At 43.3% G+C, this 20,994-nt stretch overlaps 1 protein-coding gene across 3 annotated transcripts in view; it reads right to left on the minus strand.

Moving 5' to 3' along the window:
* ADCY10 (adenylate cyclase 10) overlaps nucleotides 1-20,994 on the minus strand; it is a 106,632-nt gene that overhangs the window by 73,443 nt on the left and 12,195 nt on the right. The window contains exons 4-11 of one of the 3 annotated variants that reach the window (XM_010371791.2): nucleotides 20,128-20,166; nucleotides 19,774-19,954; nucleotides 17,140-17,345; nucleotides 14,323-14,419; nucleotides 11,311-11,399; nucleotides 3,473-3,664; nucleotides 612-730; nucleotides 236-312 (exon numbers count right to left, since the gene is read on the minus strand). In XM_010371791.2, coding sequence (XP_010370093.1) covers nucleotides 236-312; nucleotides 612-730; nucleotides 3,473-3,664; nucleotides 11,311-11,399; nucleotides 14,323-14,419; nucleotides 17,140-17,345; nucleotides 19,774-19,933 — 940 coding nt within the window. In that variant the 5' untranslated portion in view covers nucleotides 19,934-19,954; nucleotides 20,128-20,166. The remainder of the gene's footprint in view (nucleotides 1-235; nucleotides 313-611; nucleotides 731-3,472; nucleotides 3,665-11,310; nucleotides 11,400-14,322; nucleotides 14,420-17,139; nucleotides 17,346-19,773; nucleotides 19,955-20,127; nucleotides 20,167-20,994) is intronic. The other 2 variants (XM_010371790.2, XM_010371792.2) reach the window with 2 other exon arrangements.

Consider the following 20,994-nt stretch of genomic DNA (forward strand, 5'->3'; position numbering starts at 1 on the left):
CAACATATAGCCTCCCACTGCTCCCCTCCCATGACTACATATTTCTCATACTCATGCGTAGCCCCAGAAATGCACACTCTGCAAGCATTGAGAGCTCCATGGCTTGGCTCCATCTGGAAGACTTTCTGAGGACAGGGCTCATGTCTCACTCATTTTTGTGCTTCCTCCCACAAAGCCCGGTGGCAAGGTGCTGTGTTTGCGGAAAGAAAAGTGGAGATGAGCTGACTCAGCACACCTGTGTACTCGTGTCTCACAGTGTGTCCAACGATCCCACAGAAGACAATCCCACTGGCAACGCCGATGGATACAGTTCTGGTGCAGGGGAGACAAGATTTGTGGGGAAAGAGATAAAGATAATGAGCACAGAGAAAGTGGGAAGGGTGGGAAACAATGCCTGGGTTGGGAAAGGGTGGGAAAGGATTTTCTCTATCCGTTGGAATTAGTTTATGGCATTTCTACATGGCCCGGAGATGCGAGGGAGGAACAACAGTGTAAGACACAGGACTAAGTTCTTAATTAATTCTTCTTTCCTTCCGGTTCCCTGCATGCCCTCCCTACGTATGCCTCAAAAGGGTCAGGGACCACTGGGTGGGACCAGGGTCAACACTCACTGGATTTTGTGAACTTGAGAGCAGAAGTCAAATATATCCATAGCACATTCCAGAGCACGAGTGAGCTCGTCAGGTACCTTTTCCCCAGGGAAGCCAAAGACACAGAGGAAAGAGCAGCCCTGTGAGGGAGAGAGACAGCAACCACAGCTGATGGACAGTGTGCTTTCAACTGATGGGCCAGAAGGCTCAACAGAGAGCCGGCGGCAATTTTCAGCTTCTGAATCAGATTTCATCATGATTTCTCTCACAGTATTTTATTTTTAGTACACTTCAATCGCTTCTACTGCATCATCAACAGGAGGGCTTGAGCCCTGGAGAAGGGCTTGTTTTGCTCCAGATGTAGTGAATAGGGCTGAGCTATCTGTGTATGCTCCAGCCTACTCTCTCCTGTGGCCAAGGTCCGTGCTGCAAGGTGCTCAGTTTAAGTCTATGAAGCAGCAGCACAGAGCAGTGGAAAAGGCACCAGCTCTGGAATCAGAAAGTCTCTGTTCTCAAGCCACTTCTCTACTGTGGAAACTTAGAGAAGTCAATTACAATCTAGGAACTTTCATTTATCTATCTGAAAATGGATATATTGTAGACCTGCTGAGATGCTTTTGCCTACTAAAACAATTAATATGTTATATACTCAAAAAGTCGTCATAAACTATAAAGTACTTTGCAGATACTGTTGTCATTCTTAGGGATAAAGGCTTAGGCTGCGAGTAGGTTTTCTTATCATAAAGCTAACTGTTCCATGCAATGATTCAACTCTAAAGCTTGGCATTTGTAGTATTAGTCACTTAAAAAGTGACCTGTCAGGTGCTGTTGTCTGTAAGAAAAGGGCATTGTGAATAAAGGATGATGGGTTGAAATTTTGAGTTTTTGACATGTTACATCCTGATAAAATGCAAAGAACACTAAAATACCTCAGTTTCTTCAACCCTCTCCAAAAGAATTTGATCAACTGTTAGATCTTTAAAAGAACTGGGATCTGCCTTGACGTGAAGGGAGAAACCCTGCTTCTAGGTATGTGTAAAGAGGGCCACCCCTTTGGGGGAAGCAGGGAGCCCATTTTGCCTGCAAATTTGTGTAGTGGCCTGGCAAGAGCTTTTGATTCCCCCAGCTGTCATTTATTGCGTGCTGACTCTAAGACAGGCGTTACACCAAGTGCCTCACACATATTACATTATTTAAAACTTTCCACAATCATTTGAGGCAAATACTATCCCCATTCAAAGAGGAATAAACCAAGGCTCAGAGAAGTTCAATGACTTGCTAAGTCTCACAGCTGGGAATCTTCGGAGCCACGTCTGCGAGACACGAAAGACTGTTCTCTTAGATTCTACACTCTTTTCTTATGATACCCATGAGTCAATATTGAAGAAGATACTGGAGGCACCAGGCTGGAAGTAATCCCTTTCCCAGAACTCCCATAGCACAGAGTTAGTTTGTCTCATATGGAAAGCATGCTTCATCTTCTATGAAATGCTCAGTAAATGTTTGTTGTATTAGTGAGTGAGTGAATGTAGGGCAGTAATTAAGTGCTCTGCTTTTAATACACAAAAGGAATTGAGATGGGAAATCAATTCTCACATATGCATCTGTGGTCCTTTGTTCATCACATCACTTTTCTCTAAATTGATTAAGAACAAAGTGAAGACCAGGCGCAGTGGCTCATGCCTGTAATCCCGGCACTTTGGGAGGCCGAGGCAGGTGGATCACTTGAGGTCAGGAATTCGAGACCCACCTGGCCAACATGGCGAAACCCCATCTCTACTAAAAATACAAAACTTAGCTGGGTGTGGTGGTGCATGCCTGTAATCCCAGCTACTCAGGAGGCTGAGTCAAGAGAATCGCTTGAACCCGGGAGGCGGAGGTTGCAGTAAGCCGAGATTGCACCACTGCATTCCAGCCTGGGCAACAGAGCAAGACTCCATCTCAAAAAAAAAAAAAAAAAAAAAAAAGAACAGAGTGAAAACAGCTGGGAGCCAGAGGCAGTGCCCTCCCTGCCATAGATGAAAATAAAGGGGGAACTGGAGGTGCTGACATGGCAAGTGGGCATTCTTGGAAACAAGCTTCTGGGGTGTGAAGGTTACTAGACTCTTGACCTGAAACCCCCGGGTAATACATCATGCGCTGGGCTGGAGACTTATGTGTAGTGAGAGGTAGCCCAGCATAGTGAGCTCAGACGGGGATGGCAGACTGCCTGGGTTTGAATCCCAGCCTCCTCCTTTACTAGCTTGATGATCATGAGCAAAACGTAATCTCATCTTGTCCTGGCATCCTAATCTCTGTTTCAGCATCCTCATCTATATAATGAGGATAATGACAAGAGGACCTACCGCTCAGAGTGGTCATGAGGATGAAATGAGTCAATACAGATCAGGTCCTGAGAACAGTGCCTGGCACAGAGTAAGTGCCATATCCACAATAGAAGTTGTAATTATAAAGACTGGCCTTCTAGGTTAAATTTCTTTTTTTTGTTTGGTTGAGACGGAATCTCACTATATAGCCCAGGCTGGAGTGCAGTGGCGCGATCTCGGCTCACCACAACCTCCGCCTCTCAGGTTCAAGCCATTGTCCTGCCTCAACCTCCTGAGTAGCTGAGATTACAGGCACTTGCCACCACACCTGGCTAATTTTTGTATTTTTAGTAGAGACAGGGTTTCACTATGTTGGCTAGGCTGATCTTGAACTCCTGACCTCAAGTGATTCGCCTGCCTCGGCCTCCCAAAGAGCTGGGATTACAGGCGTGAGCCACCGTGCCCAGCCTCTAGGTTAAATTTCCCATGTCTATTCTCTCCATCTCACCAATGTGCTTGTCCATGAATGCTAACCTCAAACTATTGGTAGGTTCCCATCCCATAGTTCACACTTACCTTGTCAAACATGAAGACTTTATTGATTTGGCCTTGGAAGATCTTCAGGACAGAAGTGATGTGCATATAGGCATCCTGGATGACTGGGCCTATCTCTTCTGCTTTGTCTTGGTCTTTAAACATCAGATTCACAAACACAGTCGTCACTGGGCGAAGCTCAGACAAATAGCCCTGAAGCTGTTTGTCATCAATCTGCAAAGTAGACAGCAGCTTTCTGTAGGTGTCCTCGGCAGTGGATCCCTCCCCCAACACAGCCCCCACCTCATACCTGAAATCATCTAGGGAATGTCTACCTCAGAATGTGTGAGGCAAAACATGACAGAGCCAGCATGCCTGAAGTCGAGCAGATGGAAATAGAACCAAAATCCTTCTCTTCCAGTGGGGACTTATGCATGTGGTAATTTTTGGCTAGCAACCACTCCATTACCCCAACTGCTGGCTTCCTCATGCCACTATGAGCCATCGCAATAAGGGAAAGAACTACTGTTCTTTTTGGCTCTCTTATTTTTCAAAAAAATTTAAAAATTTTTTAATTTTTGTAGATCTATAGCAGATGTACATATTTATGTGTTACATGAGATATTTTGATACAGGCATGCAATGTGTGATAATCACATCAGGGTAAATGGATTATTCATCCCCTCAAGCATTTATCCTTTATGTTACAAACAATCCCAATTATACTCTTTATTTATTTTTAAAATGTATGGTTGTATTAGTCCGTTCTCCCACTGCTATAAAGAACTACCTGGCCGGGCGCGGTGGCTCAAGCCTGTAATCCCAGCACTTTGGGAGGCTGAGACGGGCGGATCACAAGGTCAGGAGATCGAGACCCTCCTGGCTAACCCGGTGAAACCCCGTCTCTACTAAAAAATACAAAAAACTAGCCGGGTGAGGTGGCGGGCGCCTATAGTCCCAGCTACTGGGGAGGCTGAGGCAGGAGAATGGCATGAACCCTAAAGGCGGAGCTTGCAGTGAGCTGAGATCCAGCCACTGCACTCCAGTTTGGGTGACAGAGCAAGACTCCGTCTCAAAAAAAAAAAAAAAAAAAAAAAAAAAAAAAAAAAAAAAAAGGAACTACCTGAGACTGGGTAATTTACAAAGAAACGAGGTTTAATTGACTCACAGTTCCCTGGGCTGTACAGGAAGCATGGCTGGGGAGGACTCAAACTTATAATATGGAGGAAGATGAAGGAGAAGCAGGCACGTCTTATATGGCCAGAGGAGAGCAGGGGGAAGTGCTACATACTTTAAAACAACCAGATCCCATGAGAACTCATTCACTATCATGATGAGAACAGCAAGGGTGTAATCTACCCCTATGATCCAATCACCTTCTACCAGTCCTCTCCACCAACATTGGGGATTATAATTCGACATGAGATTTGGGAGGGGATACAAATCCAAATCATATCAATGATTAAATTATTTTTTACTATAGTTACCCTGTTGTGCTAGCAAATACTAGGTCTTTCTCATTCTTTCTCTTTTTTTCTACTCATTGACCATCCCCGATTCCTCCTTATCCCCCACTACCCTTCCCAACCTTTGATAGCCATCCTTATATTCTCTATCCCCATGAGTTCAATGGTTTATTTTTTATTTTTATTATTTTGAGATGGAGTCTTGCTCTGTTGCTCAGGCTGGAGTGCAGTGGCACGATCTCGGCTCACTGCAACCTCCGCCTCCTGGGTTCAAGTCATTCTCCTGCCTTAGCTTCTTGAGTAGCTGGAATTACAGGCATGTATCACCACACCCGGCTAATTTTTATATTTTTAGTAGAGATGAGGTTTCACCATGTTGGTCAGGCTGGTCTCAAACTCCTGACCGCATGATCTGCCTGCCTCGGCCTCCCAAAGTGCTGGGATTACAGGCATGAGCCACTGTGCCCAGCCCAACAGTTTTAATTTTTAGCTCCCACAAATCAGTGTGAACCTGCGGTTTCTCTTTCTATACCTGGTTTATTTCACTTAACATATTGACCTCCAGTTCCATTCATGTTGTTGCAAATGACAGATCTCATTCTTTTTTATGACTGAATAGTACCACATTTGTGTATATGTACCACATTTTCTTTTTTTCTTTTTTTTTTTTTTTGAGACGAAGTCTCGCTCTGTCACCCAGGCTGGAGTGCTGTGGCCGGATCTCAGCTCACTGCAAGCTCCGCCTCCCGGGTTTACGCCATTCTCCTGCCTCAGCCTCCCGGGTAGCTGGGACTACAGGAGCCCGCCACCTCGCCCGGCTAGTTTTTTGTAGCTTTTAGTAGAGACGAGGTTTCACCATGTTAGCCAGGATGGTCTCGATCTCCTGACCTCGTGATCCGCCCGTCTCGGCATCCCAAAGTGCTGGGATTACAGGCTTGAGCCACCGCGCCTGGCCCCGTACCACATTTTCTTTATCCATTTCTCTGTTGATGGACACTTAAGTTGCTTCCAAGTCTTGACTATTGTGAATAGCACTGCGATAAACATGGGAGTGCAGATATCTCTTCAATATATTGATTTCTTTTGATTAGGTATCTAGGAGTAGAATTTCTAGATTGTATGGAAGCTCTATTTTTTAGCTTTTTGAGGAACTTTCAAACTGTTCTCCATGGTGGTTGTGCTAATTTACATTCTCATTAACAGTGTACAAGGATTCCCTTTTTTCCACATCCTGTCCAGCATTTGTTATTGCCTGTCTTTTGGATAAAAGTCATTTTAACTGGGATGAGATGATAATCTTATTGTAGTTTTGATTTTCATTTATCTGATGATCAGTGATGTTGAGCACCTTTTCACATATTTGTTTGACATTTGTACATCTTCCTTTGAGAAATGTCTATTTAGTTTTTTTTTTTTTTTTTGAGACGGAGTCTCACTGTGTTGCCCGGGCCGGAGTGCAGTGGCACATCTCAGCTCACTGCAACCTCCGCCTCCCGGGTTCAAGAGATTATCTTGCTTCAGCCTCCTGAGTAGCTGGGATTACAGGCGCCTGCCACTACGCCCAACTACTTTTTTGTATTTTTAGTAGAGATGGGGTTTCACCATGTTGGCCAGGCTGGTCTTGAACTCCTGATCTCATGATTTGCCTGCCTCGGCCTCCCAAAGTGCTGGGATTACAGGTGTGAGCTACCGTGCCTGGCCTTATTCAGATCTTTTACCCATTTTTTAAATTGGATTATTAGATTTTTTTTCTATAGAGCTGTTACAGCTCCTTGTATATTCTGGAGCTTAATTCCTTGTCATATGGGCAGTTTGCAAATACTTTCTTCCATTTCTTCACTTTGTTGACAGTTTCTTTTGCTGTGCAGAAACTTTTAAAACTTGATGTTAAAATCAATGTGCAAAACCCACAAGCATTCCTATACACCAATAACAGACAGAGAGCCAAATCATGAGTGAATTCCCATTCACAATTGCTTCAAAGAGAATAAAATACCTAGGAATCCAACTTACAAGGGATGTAAAGGACCTCTTCAAGGAGAACTACAAACCACTGCTCAGTGAAAGAAAAGAGGACACAAACAAATGGAAGAACATTCCATGCTCATGGAGAGGAAGAATCAATATCATGAAAATGGCCACACTGCCCAAGGTAATTTATAGATTCAATGCCATCCCCATCAAGCTACCAATGAGTTTCTTCACAGAATTGGAAAAAACTGCTTTAAAGTTCATATGGAACCAAAAAAGAGCTGACTTTCTTGTCACACTTTCTTTTTTTGAGATGGAGTCTTGCTCTGTCACCCAGGCTGGAGTGCAGTGGCCGGATCTTTACAGAATTGGAAAAAAATACTTTACGGTTCATATGGAACAAAAAAAGAGCCTGCATTGCCAAGACAATCCTAAGTCAAAAGAACAAAGCTGGAGGCATCATGCTACCTGACTTCAAACTATGCTACAAGGCTACAGTAACCAAAACAGCATGGTACTGGTACCAAAACAGAGATATAGACCAATGGAATGGAACAGAGTCCTCAGAAATAATACCACACATCTACAGCCATCTGATCTTTGACAAACCTGAGAGAAACAAGAAATGGGGAAAGCACTCCCTGTTTAATAAATGGTGCTGGGAAAATTGGCTAGCCATAAGTAGAAAGCTGAAACTGGATCCTTTCCTTACTCCTTATACGAAAATTAATTCAAGATGGATTAGAGACTTAATCTCTTGTTTTCTTAGTTAGCATGGCTGAAAGTTTCTAAATTCCTTCTCTGTGTTATCTTGAATTTCTTTGAGTTCCTCAAACAGCTTTTTTGAATTACCTGTCTGAAAGGTCACATGTCTCTGTTTCTCCATCCTGGTGCCTTATTTAGTTCCTTTGTGAGGTCATGTTTTCCTGGATGGTTTTGATACTTGTGGAAGTTCGTCAGTGTCTGGACATTGAAGAGTTAGGTATTTATTGTAGTCTTTGACATTTAGGCTTGTTTGTACCTGTCCTCCTTGGGAAGGCTTTCCATATATTCAAAAAAACTTGGGTGTTGTGATCTAAGCCATATCTGCATTACAGAGCACCCCAAGTGCGGTAATGCTATGGTTCTTGCAGACTCATAGAGGTACCACCTTTGTGGTCTTAAATAAGATCCAGAAGCATTCTCTGGATTACCAGGCAGAGACTTTTGTTCTCTTCCCTTACTTTCTCCCAAACAAACGGAGTCTCTATTTCTCTGTGCTGAGCTGCTTGGAGCTGGTGGTGGAGTCACACAAGCACCCTTGTGGCTACCATCACTGAGACTGCACTGGGTCAGACCTGAAGCCAGCACAGCACTGGATATTGCCCAAGACCCACTGTGACTACTACCAGGCTACCACCTATTTTTGTTCAAGGCCCTAGTGCTCTGCAATCAGCAGGTGGCAAAGGCAGCCAGGCACGTGTCTTTCCCTTCAGGGTGACGAGTTCCCTCAGGCCCCATACAGGTCCATAGATGCCATCTGCTAGTTTGGCTCTCTTATTTTTATAGTTAGGAATAATGTAATTCAACCTTCTATTTTCATTAGGTTTCTTCTGGAATGTTTTCACATTCTATCCTATACTATGTACAAACAAACTGAAATCAGTATTATTATCCCCATTTTACTGATTAGATAACTGATGTATGGAGAAGTAACACAACTTTCCCACGGTCACATAAGGACACAATAAACTAGAACCCAAATCTCCAGACTCCTCATCCAACATTTATTTATTTATTTTTATATTTATTTATTTATTTATTTATTTTTGAGACAGAGTCTCGCTCTGTCACCCAGGCTGGAATGCAGTGGCACAACATCGGCTCATTGCAACCTCTGCCTCCCGGGTTCAAGCGATTCTCCTGTCTCAGCCTCCTGAGTAGCTGAGATTACAAGTGTGCGCCACCACAACTGGCTGATTTTTGTATTTTTAGTAGAGACAGGGTTTCACCATGTTGGTCAGGTTGGTCTTGAACTCCTGACCTTGTGATCCGCCACCTCAGCCTCCCAAAGTGCTGGGATTACAGGCATGAGCCATTGCGCCTGGCTCATCCAACATTTAATCTGCCACACACTCCTGCCTGTCTGCGCTGGTATATTTCATTTCTTCTCTCCAACACAACAGGCACAGGGAAAAGAAAGGAGAGTATTCCCAAATTATTCCTGCCAATCATCACTCCTGAATTTTGTTAATTAAGTACATAGCAAACCAATAGGGGAAAATCACTGCGCTCTCTCCTCGAAATAGCACAGAAGTGTCAGATTCTCCAACAACAATGTGAAGCACATTTTCTAGATTAAAGAAGAATTGGTATAGGGAATAATGCAGCCATGCTTCCTAACTGCCTAGAAGGTCCTGGTTTCATGTAATTTTATTCTTTTTATAAAAGGGATTTAATAATTTCTAATTAACCAATGTGCTGATTTCTTTCTTTCTCTCTCTCTCTCTCTCTCTCTCTCTCTCTCTTTCTTTCTTTCTTTCTTTCTTTCTTTCTTTCTTTCTTTCTTTCTTTCTTTCTTTCTTTCTTTCGAGACAGGGTCTCACTCTGTCCCGAAGTCTGGAGTGCGGTGGCACCATCTCAGCTCACTGCAACCTCCATCTCCTTGTTCAAGTGATCCTCTCACCTCAGCCTCCTGAGTAGCTGTGGCTATAGGCACATGCCACCACACCCAACTAATTTTTGTATTTTTGTAGAGATGGGGTTTTGCCATGTTGTCAAGGCTGGTCTTGAACTCCTGGGCTCAAGTGATCCACCTGTCTGGGCCTCCCAAAGTGCTGGGATTACAGGCATGAGCCTGGCCTTGATTTTTCAAATAAAATCATTCACAGGTAAATAAAAAAATTTCTGTCAGACTATGTATTCTGAGTTTTGGCTTGGAAAAGAGGACTACAGTATCTTTAAGGACTTTTCTTCTTTGGGTGCAGGGGCTGGTTTTGGTAAAGTTGTAAAAGGTTGTCTTTGGTCTTGTTTTCAACCCTCTTAGCTGTACCTCTTCACCAGGTAAACGTTTTTCCTACCTGGAATTTTCCCAGTGACTCACAGAGTCCATCTTATATTCCATTGCTAAAGACCTTGTTTTCAGCTGGTTGCAATTAAAGAAGCATAATGTATTATATCTCTTGAGAATGGCTAGGGGAGAATGGGGTGACTTTTTTAAGCTTCGAAAGCCATGAAGAGTCAAGCAATTGCAGGCACTAGGGGTAATGTTTTTACAGTGGGCTGAAGTGGCAGGGTGCATTCTGATACCTCTCCAATTCACTTATGAAGGCAGCTACCCACTGGACAGGCCTTTGTTACAAAGATTTCCTCCAGGACACAACAGCATTTTGATGGGACTAAGTATCAAAGCAGGCATGTATTAGGAGGGTGGATAGCCTGTGCAAAAATTGTAGAATTCAGACAGACCAGGGTTCAAATCCTAGCTATATCTTTTACTTGACAACCTCAGGAAAGGTTGTAGTGTTCTCTGTGTCTCAGTTTTCTTATACATATAAAATGGGGATAAAAATATCTACCAAGGACTGTAAAGAATAAATACATGAACTAGCAGAGTGACTGGCATGTGGTGAGCGGTAAGAGACAGTTATAATTCACATGGATTAATAAATTTGAGAGAATCAAGATTAAGAGAATAAAAAGAGAAAACACCGGAGGGTGGAGGTAGCTCAGAGTATACTAATTACCTGCATTGTTAAATCTCAAAGCTTAAGATCTAATGCAAATGACTTGGAGAAATAGTGTGCCAACGTTCATCCACTTGAAGTCTTTCTGCAATGTGGCATACAGAAAGGGTGCCCACATGTTCTTATATGCTTGCAACAGCTCCCATTTGCCCAATTATATAAGCAACGCAGTCCTATTTTATGCCTGTTGTCAGGTTATAATTGTGAATAATGCCCTCTTTTAAAGTGTCGAGATTTGAACAATGAATTTCACAGTCACCTACACATAGAGAATATCTTTTTAGGCTCAGAGTGGTGGCTCATGCCTGTAATCCCAGCACTGTGGGAGGATGAGGTGGGCAGATCGCTTCAGGTCAGGAATTTGAGACCAGTCAGGCCAACATGGTGAAACTCCATCTCTACTAAAAATACAAAAAGTTAGCTGGGTGTGGTGGCACATGTGGGAGGCTGAGGCGGGGGAATTACTTGAACCCGGGAGGCGGAGGTTGCAGTGAGCTGAGATCATGCCGCTGCACTTCAGCCTGGGTGACAGAGTGAGACTCTGTCTCAAAAAAAAAAAAAAAAAAAAAAGAAACAAAAAAAAAAGGAAGTCTTTTTATTTTAATGGAACATTTTACTATTTACTAGTAGCTGCTGGGTTTTTTTTCTTAAATCTTAAAACTCCAGCTGTCCAGATCCCTGACATCCCCAAAGCCTATAAATTCAATTATGAAAATACCTGCTTCAAAATGCTTTCCATCACATACTTTTGTAGGGACATCTCCAGTTCAGGATCAGGCTTCAACGTGCACGCAAGCCTCAGGAGGTCTAAGAAGGCAGAAGGAGGGCGCAGGCTCAGAGAGGGAAGTTTGGCTCTGCAGTGCCAGCAAGAGGAGTCTCCCAGTCCCTATTCTCTTGGGCATTGAGCCGTCCTGTCTTTACAGTTGTCAGGAGACTCTGGGACACCTAGGGGCCCAAAGGGCCAGGGGAAATCCAAAGAGGAGCTCTTAGAGGTTACGGGTTTCCCAAAATTCAGTCACATGTAGCTGAAAACCTTGTTCAAACTGACATCATGCTTTGGGACTTAGGGAGATTTTCACTTCTGAGCTTGGTGTAGAACTATTGCCACAGGAGATGGGAACAAACAAATGAGGGCATCACAGGAGAGGAGCATGGTGACAGAATGACGGAGATGGTAGAGTTGAAAGAGCAGCAGGAATAACATTAAGAAGAATGCTTCTGATCTCAGGCTTGATACCGCTTCACTGTGTGACCCTGGAGAAGTCACTTTGCTGCCCTGGTTGCCTCTTGTTTCTTCACCTGGGAAAGAGTAGTTGAGCTTCATGATCTCTATGGTTCCCTTCACTATAAAGATTGATGGTTTTATGCTCTAGGATAGATTGATAAGAGATGGTAGGAATGAGTTTGAGGAAATCAAAAAATAAAGGAGACAGAAATGGTGAAGGGTTTTCAGCAGAGAAAGAATGATAATGTGGAAAATGTGTGTGTGTGTGTGTGTATGTATGTGTGTGTCTTTTTAATTTGGCTGGTCCTGATTTGTAGCCTTTATAATAAAACCATAACTGTAAGTGTAGCACTTTGCTGAGTTCTGTGAGTCATTTCAGTGAATTACTGAACCTGAGGGCATTAAGGAGATCCCCAAATTTGTAGTTGGTCAGAAGTGCCAACGGTCTGGGTATCCCAGGGCTTGCAGCTAGTGTCTGAAGTTTATAGAGGATTCAACCAATGAAATCCCGCACTAACTCCAGGTGGTTATAACATCAGAATTGCACTGCAGGCCGAGCACAGTGGCTCACACCTGTAATCCCAGAACTTTGGGAGGCCAAGGCGGGCGGATCACGAGGTCAAGAGATGGAGACCATCCTGGCCAACATGGGAAACCCCGTCTTTACTAAAAATACAAAAATTAGCTGGGTGTGGTGGCGCACCTCTGTATCCCCAGCTACTCGGGAAGCTGAGGCAGGACAATTGCTTGAATTCGGGAGACAGAGGTTGCAGTGAGCCCAGATCACGCCAGTGCACTCCAATCTGGTGACAGAGCGAGACTCCATCTCAAAAACAAAAAAAAGGGAATTGCACTGCAGTATTATGGTGCTCAAAGTAAGGCCTGAGGAAACCCTTTATAGAAGGTACCATTAAGACCCAGGAGATGGCATTGGTAAAGCCCAAGGAGTGGGTAATGCCATGAGGCTTTCTCCTTCATCTCTGGAGCTTCTGAGGTTCTCAGTCTTTCCTGATCAATGTTTTTACAGTCTCCCTGCTCCCCACCCCGCTGCCTATTGTGGCTTTGTAAAAGTACAATCTTCTATTTGTAACATCTAAAATATTCCAGACCTGTACGTACATGATGAGAAAGAATGATTCAAAGATGTTTCTGATGTTTCTCACTTGGATGGAGTTTTCAGGATGTTTTGGATGTTACTATTAGAAGCCTATTTGACATCCAGTGGAAGTCACCCACAGGCAGATATTTTGTTTTTTATGAATTCAGGACAAAAATCTATCCTATAATTCAGAACAAAAGACTGAAGTGAATTCTGGCAGTTAGGTCTGAGACTTGGGTGATGTAAGCAACTTGCAGGACCTTGAGAGTGAGTGTCTGCTTAAGTTTTGTGATACAGGCTTCTCACTTGCCTCATCTTACTCATATGGAAGTTAAGCACGAATGAATGGTTCACTAAGAAGTGAGTAGAGAAGACTAGAAGGTCAAAGACAGATCCCTGAAGTCACCAACATTTAAGAAATGGGAAGCCGGGCACGGTGGCTCACGCCTGTAATCCCAGCACTTTGGGAGGCCTAAAGGGGTGGACCCCGAGGTCAGGAGATCGAGATCATCCTGGCTAACATGGGGAAACCCTGTCTCTACTAAAAAATACAAAAAATGAGCCAGGCGTGGTGGCAGGGGACTGTAGTCCCAGCTCCACGGGAGGCTGAGGCAGGAGAATGGCGTGAACCCGGGAGGTGGAGCTTGCAGTGAGCCGAGATTGTGCCACTGCACTCCAGCCTGAGCGACAGAGCGCGACTCCGTCTCAAAAAAAAAAAAAAAAAAAAAAAAAGAAATGGGAAGGAAACTAAGCAAAGATTACTGAAAATAGGTGATTTGAGAGGTAAAGGAAAAACTGTTATACTCTTGAACCCAAGGAGAAAGGAGAAGGTAGTGTCCAAGAAAAGAGCGTAAGCTACGGTCAACCACCTAGGATGAGGCCTGAGAGGAGGTCACCTGGTTTGGCAAATTAATGGTCCTTGGTGGCCTTGACATAAACAGTCTCAGTAGACAGCAGAAGACCAGGGCAGAAGATAGATGTCAGCGGTGCAAGACTGAAGAGCAGGTGAGCACAGACATCAAGGTGATTGCAATCAATATTTATTGGATGAATAAATAAATAAGGGGATACGAGAACAGGTATAAATACACTTACAGATTATTTTTCTGAGAAGTTTATTGGTGAAGGTTAGGAGGGGAAAGCAGCACACAAAGAAGCTTTACTTTTTCTTTTATCCTAGGGGATACTTATTAATGTTTGATGGATGAGGGAAAGGAGTCAGTGCCTAGGGAGAGGTGGAGGGTATGGGGAGTGTCATACTTAGAACTGCTATCCCAGAGAATGGGAAGTAGGTACCCTTTGATAAGGACCAGGAGCTGTGTTGAGGAGCTCACCCACTAGTAATGAAGCTATTGCCATTGGTATAAGACCCTACTGAACACCGGCAGAGGTAGGTGGGTACTTACTTTTGTGCTTACCAGAAGGATAATAATTCATGAAGGTCATACACTTTGTGAAAAATTCATCAAAATTAAAAGAAGGGGGTGGTTTTAAGAAGTTAACCTAAATAAAAGAAAATGAGAAGTTTTCAGTTATTCTGAGAACTGTTTAATCCTTTGGAGTGTAATTTCTCAGCAGAAAGTCAGAGAGTATGCTTTTGACTGCACCGTGATTGGCACACTTAAACACCAAAAATCTTTTGTAAAATTGAATTTTTAAATTAAAAATTTAAAAAGTCTTTCCAATTACAGTATTCACTCAGATCTCAATATTTGGTATATGCACACAGAGGGTCATTCCAAGGGGGACTAATCTTATACTTTTCCACCCTTAGAACTTTTTCCTGCTTTTTTTCTTTCATAACATTTTAATTCAAATAAAACCTGGTTAAACTGTACACCACTTCTTTCTCATAAGTGTTAAAGGACGGGGGCTGATGGCCAAAAAGAAATTAGGAGCATCACCAGTCATAAGACATCAAGATCATGAGACGCATGTGATGACACACTGAGAATGGCATGACCTCACTTTTGTGGTATTCTTGCTAAAAAAAAAAAAAAAAAAAAAAAGCATAAACTTAGTCCAATAAAGAGAAAACATCAGGCCTGTAATCCCAGCACTTTGGGAGGCTGAGGTGGGCAGATTGCTTGAGCTCAGGAGTTTGAGACCAGCCTGGGTAACAATGGTAAAATCCTGTCTCTACCAAAAATACAAAAAAAAAAAAAAAAATTAGCCAGGTGTAGTGGCACAGGTCTGTGGTCCCAGTTACTCAGGAAGCTGTGGTGGGAGAATCGCTTGGGACTGGGAGTTAGAGGTCACAGTGAGCTGAAATCATGTCGCTGCACTCCCCGCTGGGTGACAGACTCCACCTCAAAAAAAAAAAAAAAAAAAAAAAAATATATATATATATATAGAGAGAGAGAGAGAGAGAGAAAGAGACAGAGAGAGAGAGAGAGAGAGAGAACATCAGGCAAAACTAAACAGAGAGATGTTTGACAAAATAACTGACAATTCTCAAGTGTCAAGGTCATAAAAGACAAGGAAAGACTGAAGTGCTATTACAGACTGCAGGAGACTAAGCAAAAATAACAAAATGTAATGTGAGATCATGCATACAGTCCTGGAACATTCCACTAAGGACCACAGTGGGAAAACTGGTGACATTCAAATAAGGTCTTTAACTAGTAAGTAGTATTGTACCAATGTTAATTTCCTGGTTTTGACTATTGCACTCTTGTTATGAAAGATGTTAACATTAGGGGAAGGTAGGTGAGGGATATATGGAAACTCCATTATTTTTTCAACTTTTCTGTAAGTCTAACATGAATTCAAAGTTAAAACAACTTTTAAAGGTATAAGGAATGATTGAAGAGAGGCTGGGCATGGTGGCTCACACCTATAATCCCAGCACTTTGGGAGGCTGAGGTGGGTGGATCACGAAGTCAGGAGTTCAAGACCAGCCTGGCCAAGATGGTGAAATCCCGTCTCTACTAAAAATACAAAAAATTAGCTGGGTGTGGTAGCGGGCATCTGTAATCCCAGCTACTCAGGAGGCTGAGGTAGGGAATTGCTTGAACACGGGAGGCGGAGGTTGCAGTGAGCCAAGATCACACCATTGCACTCCAGCCTGGGCAACAGAGCGAGACTCCGTCTAAAAAAAAAAGAATGACTGAAGAGGATGGGAATGGGCTATTGCTATGAGCCAGCTACGCCATGTAGGCTGGGTATGTCTTGCTGGAAGAGTGAGGTGGGGTGGTGGTGGTGAGGGTTGTAGGCTGATGCATGAGTGTGGGAGTGCCTCCCATCTTGGCCAGCATCTGCACAGATTCTTTGTCTTTTCTTTCTTTCTGCCGTGTAGTCTCGTTCCTTTGGCTCATCTAGCAGCACGCCTTTCTTCCGCTTTCTTTTCTTTTTTTTTTAATTGAGACGGAGTCTCGCTCTGTCACCCAGGCTGGAGTGCAGTGGCCAGATCTCAGCTAACTGCAAGCTCCGCCTCCCGGGTTTAGGCCATTCTCCTGCCTCAGCCTCCCGAGTAGCTGGGACTACAGGCGCCCGCCACCTCACTCAGCTAGTTTTTTGTATTTTTTAGTAGAGACGGGGTTTCACCATGTTAGCCAGGATGGTCTCGATCTCCTGACTTTGTGATCCGTCCATCTCGGCCTCCCAAAGTGCTGGGATTACAGGCTTGAGCCACCGCGCCCAGCCTTTCTTCCACTTTCATACCCTCAAAGCACAGCTTTTCTAATTGGCCATATCCCAGGGACAGTTCTGCTTATAGTCAATCTGCAACTTAACCACAATGTTTTCTACTAGGCAGAGCCACAGGAAAAGTCTGTCTTCTATCACTGAACTTCACCACACTTGCTCAACTCCAATCTTTACCCTCAGTGATCCCTCACCCTGGGTTAGGAGGGTGTTGGGTAAAGAAAGTGAGGATCAATGACAGCCTTTAAAACTATTCCCCTCTGCTCCCGGGTGAACCGGCAGACCCTTCTGGCTCCTTAAGCTAGGTCACTAGCCCCTCAAAAGGCCTCAATCCCCAAATTCCATATCCTCAGTTACCCACAAAGAAGCCTAATCATTTCCTCCTCAAGCTAACCAGCCTTGGCTCCTCCCAGAGGAGCTGCCCTGGACTAAAGCGTCTGTAGCCTAACCCAGACTGACGCCATTCCAATCTCCAACCCAGGAGTTTTATGAAACCAGCATGCCCAGTGACTCTTCTGGCAGGGTGCCTCTGTTACAGGCTGGCAGAACTTTTCTGCAAGTAGCAGCATCACACCCACCTTAACTGCTCTCTGATCTGGAATGCTCTCAATTTCAATCATGCTCCGGTCACAAAGCTGCCAGCAGTTTGGTGACAGAATAACATCATTCATCTGAGCCATGTTCTGTGCAAGGCGCACATCGTCCACTGCCTGACCAATCACCAGAAAGTGGCTCTGTGTTTCATCTCCAAAGACCAACATGCTGATGTGGCCAGCAGCCAGTCCTGGCAAGAAGGCAAGGAATAGGTTTGCACAAGAAGTTCTGGATTATTTCCCAGCAGCACAGGTTCTTGGAAAAATCATAATCTTTGTGGGACTATACTATCTCAGAGCAAAATCTCACTTCTAAAACTTTACATAGGAATTATGGCATACCTCTTTTGGGCTCGGGCCTTCCAAAACTCCCCTTCTTCCAAAACTAGAAAGTTCTACCACTAATTTTTGCCTGTCTGTAACATTTATCTCCCTACATGGTCCTACCAGTCCCCAAAGTTATTTTTACCTTTTCTTCAATTATGTATACTTAAGGGCAACAGGGAATATTTTTAATAATTCTTATTTTGGGATAATTTGCATTTTAGCAGAGATTGAAACTGTAAAAATAATCCCTTCGGGTCGAATTTTAGACAACAGAGGGTGGGGAAAAGAAGTATGCATTTGACAGTTACTTCTTTTGGAGTAACTGTCTTCTTTTGGGATGGGATGACATCCCATCCCAACAACAGTTTCTCTCATTGTTTTTAAGTTGGTAAATGAAAGTTTTGGTACCCGAGTGACAGAAGACAGATATTGTATAACATGACATGTACACAAAATACATGTATAAATGAACTATAAGTGACACACATTTCTTTTAAATGACTGTAATACAATCAAAGTTTATTTTTTATCTTCGCTCTATGCTGTACTGATTTGTCAAGGCTGATTTCCCCCTGATACTACATACAGTTTGTTTTCTATCTGAAACACACTGATGTTCGGACTTACTCTAAAAAAAGGTGCTGGGACCCACCTCTCTAACAGCCAATCAGCATGCAAGAGGAGGCTGGGTTCCCATCATTCTCAAGAAGGAGAACACATCAGACTCCTTGGGTGTTAACTTAGAAAAAATATTCAGTATTAGGCCGGGTGCGGTGGCTCAAGCCTGTAATCCCAGCACTTTGGGAGGCCGAGATGGGCGGATCACGAGGTCAGGAGATCGAGACCATCCTGGCTAACATGGTGAAACCTCGTCTCTACTAAAAATACAAAAACCTAGCCGGGCGAGGTGGCGGGCGCCTGTAGTCCCAGCTACTCCGGAGGCTGAGGCAGGAGAATGGCATAAACCCGGGAGGCGGAGCTTGCAGTGAGCTGAGATCCAGCCACTGCACTCCAGCCCGGGCGACAGAGCAAGACTCCGTCTCAAAAAAAAAAAAAAAAAAAAAAAAAAAAAGAAAAAATATTCAGTATTATATAACTTTGATTTTTTTTTCAACAAAATATTTAACTTCTTTGGATTTTTTTTTTTTTTTTTTGAGATGGAGTTTCATGCTTGTAGCCCAGGCTGGAGTGCAATGGCGCCATCTCGGCTCACTGCAACCTCTGCCTTGTGGATTCAAGTGATCCTCCTGCCTCAGCCTCCTGAGTAGCTGAGATTACAGGCACCTGCCATCACGCCTGGCTAATTTTTGTATTTTAGTAGAGATGGGGTTTCACCATGTTGGTCAGGCTGGTCTCAAACTCCCAACCTCAGGTGATCCACCCACCTTGGCCTCCGAAAGTGCTGGGATTACAGGTATGAGCCACTGCACTCGGCCTTATTTGGAAATTTTTAACAATATCGAAAGTGGGCCTAGGTTAAAGAAGGCTGAGAAACAGTTAATTGTATAACTGCTGATGATCCCATCAGGTATGACATGTGAGAATTCTAAGTTTTGCAAAGTTTAGTTAGGCAGAAGCTAACACTAACATCAACAAGCATAACTCTAGCTGTTACTCATTACTTATACCTCTCAGAATCTCATTTTTCATCTTTGAAATGGATACAATGATGCCTGTATCTCAGGACTGTGATATAATGTGGGTAATATTTGCACATGCGTAATTGTAATATTTGCACATGCGTAGTGTGTAATGTCTGCAATGTAATAAGGAAATATGTGTGATTGTTGCTATATTATATGTATAACCTTAAGAAGCCTTGTATAAATCTGGAGCTGTGCTGCAGGCTGACCTGTTAAGCTTTTCCCGCACTTCATTCTTACGAGGTAGGAGGTGACCAATCTCATGCCATTGCTGAAACTATGTGATGGCAAGCTAGTCTCTATTTTGTTTTATACTGCACAACCTTGACAAGCAGCAAGATGGAATAATAATAAAAGCAGTAGCAGTAACAAAGACTATTTTGTTGAGTGGTTCCTATGCATCAACTACCATGCCAACTAATTTACTTTTTGTAATAGCTTATTAGGTAGATATTATGTAGCCCAAATTCTCTCAACTGGTATGTGAGGAAGCCAAAATTCACATTCTGATTGTCCTGATTCCAAAGTCCAGGGCATCATGGGGCTGAGCCACCATGTTCTACTACTTCTCTTTGGGAGAGAGAGATGACCCAGGAGTCAAGACACCTATCCCAACTGCCATAGGATTTATTCCTTCTCAAATGCTTACCTATCTTGACTCGGACGTCTAGGCCTTCTTCAGACTCGTGGGTCTCAAACAATCCATGGATCTCCAGGCTACATTTAATTACCACTGTGATAATGTTTTTCAGCTGCTTTCGCTCCACCCTCCACAGGGCTAGCAGTGCATCACCTTCAGAGAGAGACATGCCGCGGGCTTTTGACCTGCCCTGGGGATCAATCTATTTTGTATGAGATCTGTATAGAAACTTACTTATCAAGCATTCCTCAGCCTATCTCCTGGCCACTGCCTTCTCTAGGATGCCTCCTTTGTGCCCAGCACAGAAGCACAGGCATCTCAGCACTCCTTTCTTACCCCTCCTATCTTAGTAAGCCCCCATACCTGCAAATTTCAGGATGTCTCCTCCAAAAATCAACACTTCTGAGAAAAAAAACAACAACAACAAATTAAATCAAACACTGATTCCTTAAAAGCAGTAAAAAAAAAAAAAAAAAAAAAAAAAAAAAATCATTCTTTGTTAGTGGAATAGAAACTAGGTCAAAAGAACAGTGATTCAGAGAATAGACTTATACTAAAGATCTCATCCCAGACAAGCCACTTAACCCATTTAAGTCTGTTTCCTCAAGTGGAGAATGAATATGTGGAACCAGTGTATGTCTATGCTCCATTTCTGTGAATGGGGAAAGAAAGGAGAAAGGCGGGTAGGGTTTCTGATGAGGTCTGAAGACAGCTGCCCTCTGATGAGGTCTGAAGACAGTTGCCCTCCTCCCATGATAATGGAATGCTTTTAATTAATTTATTGATCAATAAATGTTATAGGCTGGGGCTTGCGTAAGCATGGGTGGGTGGATGAATGACAGGACTCCACAGAAACTAGGAGTCAGGGAATGGGAAAATCACAACCATAGTCACTTGCATTCTTGGTTATTACCAACTTTGTATTTTGTTTATTTAGACTGTATGGTGAAAATGGCCATTCTCTCTTTTCGTTATGCATCATCATGGATTGGCTAAGCACCTGTTGTGCCAAGTCAGATGCAGAAAGGAATCAACCATAGTTCCTGCTTTTATGAAGCATTAAATTTTGTCTAGTGGGTAATATCAAGATATTACTAAGGAACTCAGAGCCTGATAAAACACTAGGCCAGGAGTTCGCCATAACAGAGTAAACCGTTGTCTTCATGAATAGTTTGAATTAACAATGCAAACAAGATGGCAGGCAGAGGTTGACAAGGGGACTAAAGTTTT

The sequence above is a fragment of the Rhinopithecus roxellana genome, chromosome 8, assembly GCF_007565055.1.
Source record: "Rhinopithecus roxellana isolate Shanxi Qingling chromosome 8, ASM756505v1, whole genome shotgun sequence".
NCBI lineage: Eukaryota > Metazoa > Chordata > Mammalia > Primates > Cercopithecidae > Rhinopithecus > Rhinopithecus roxellana.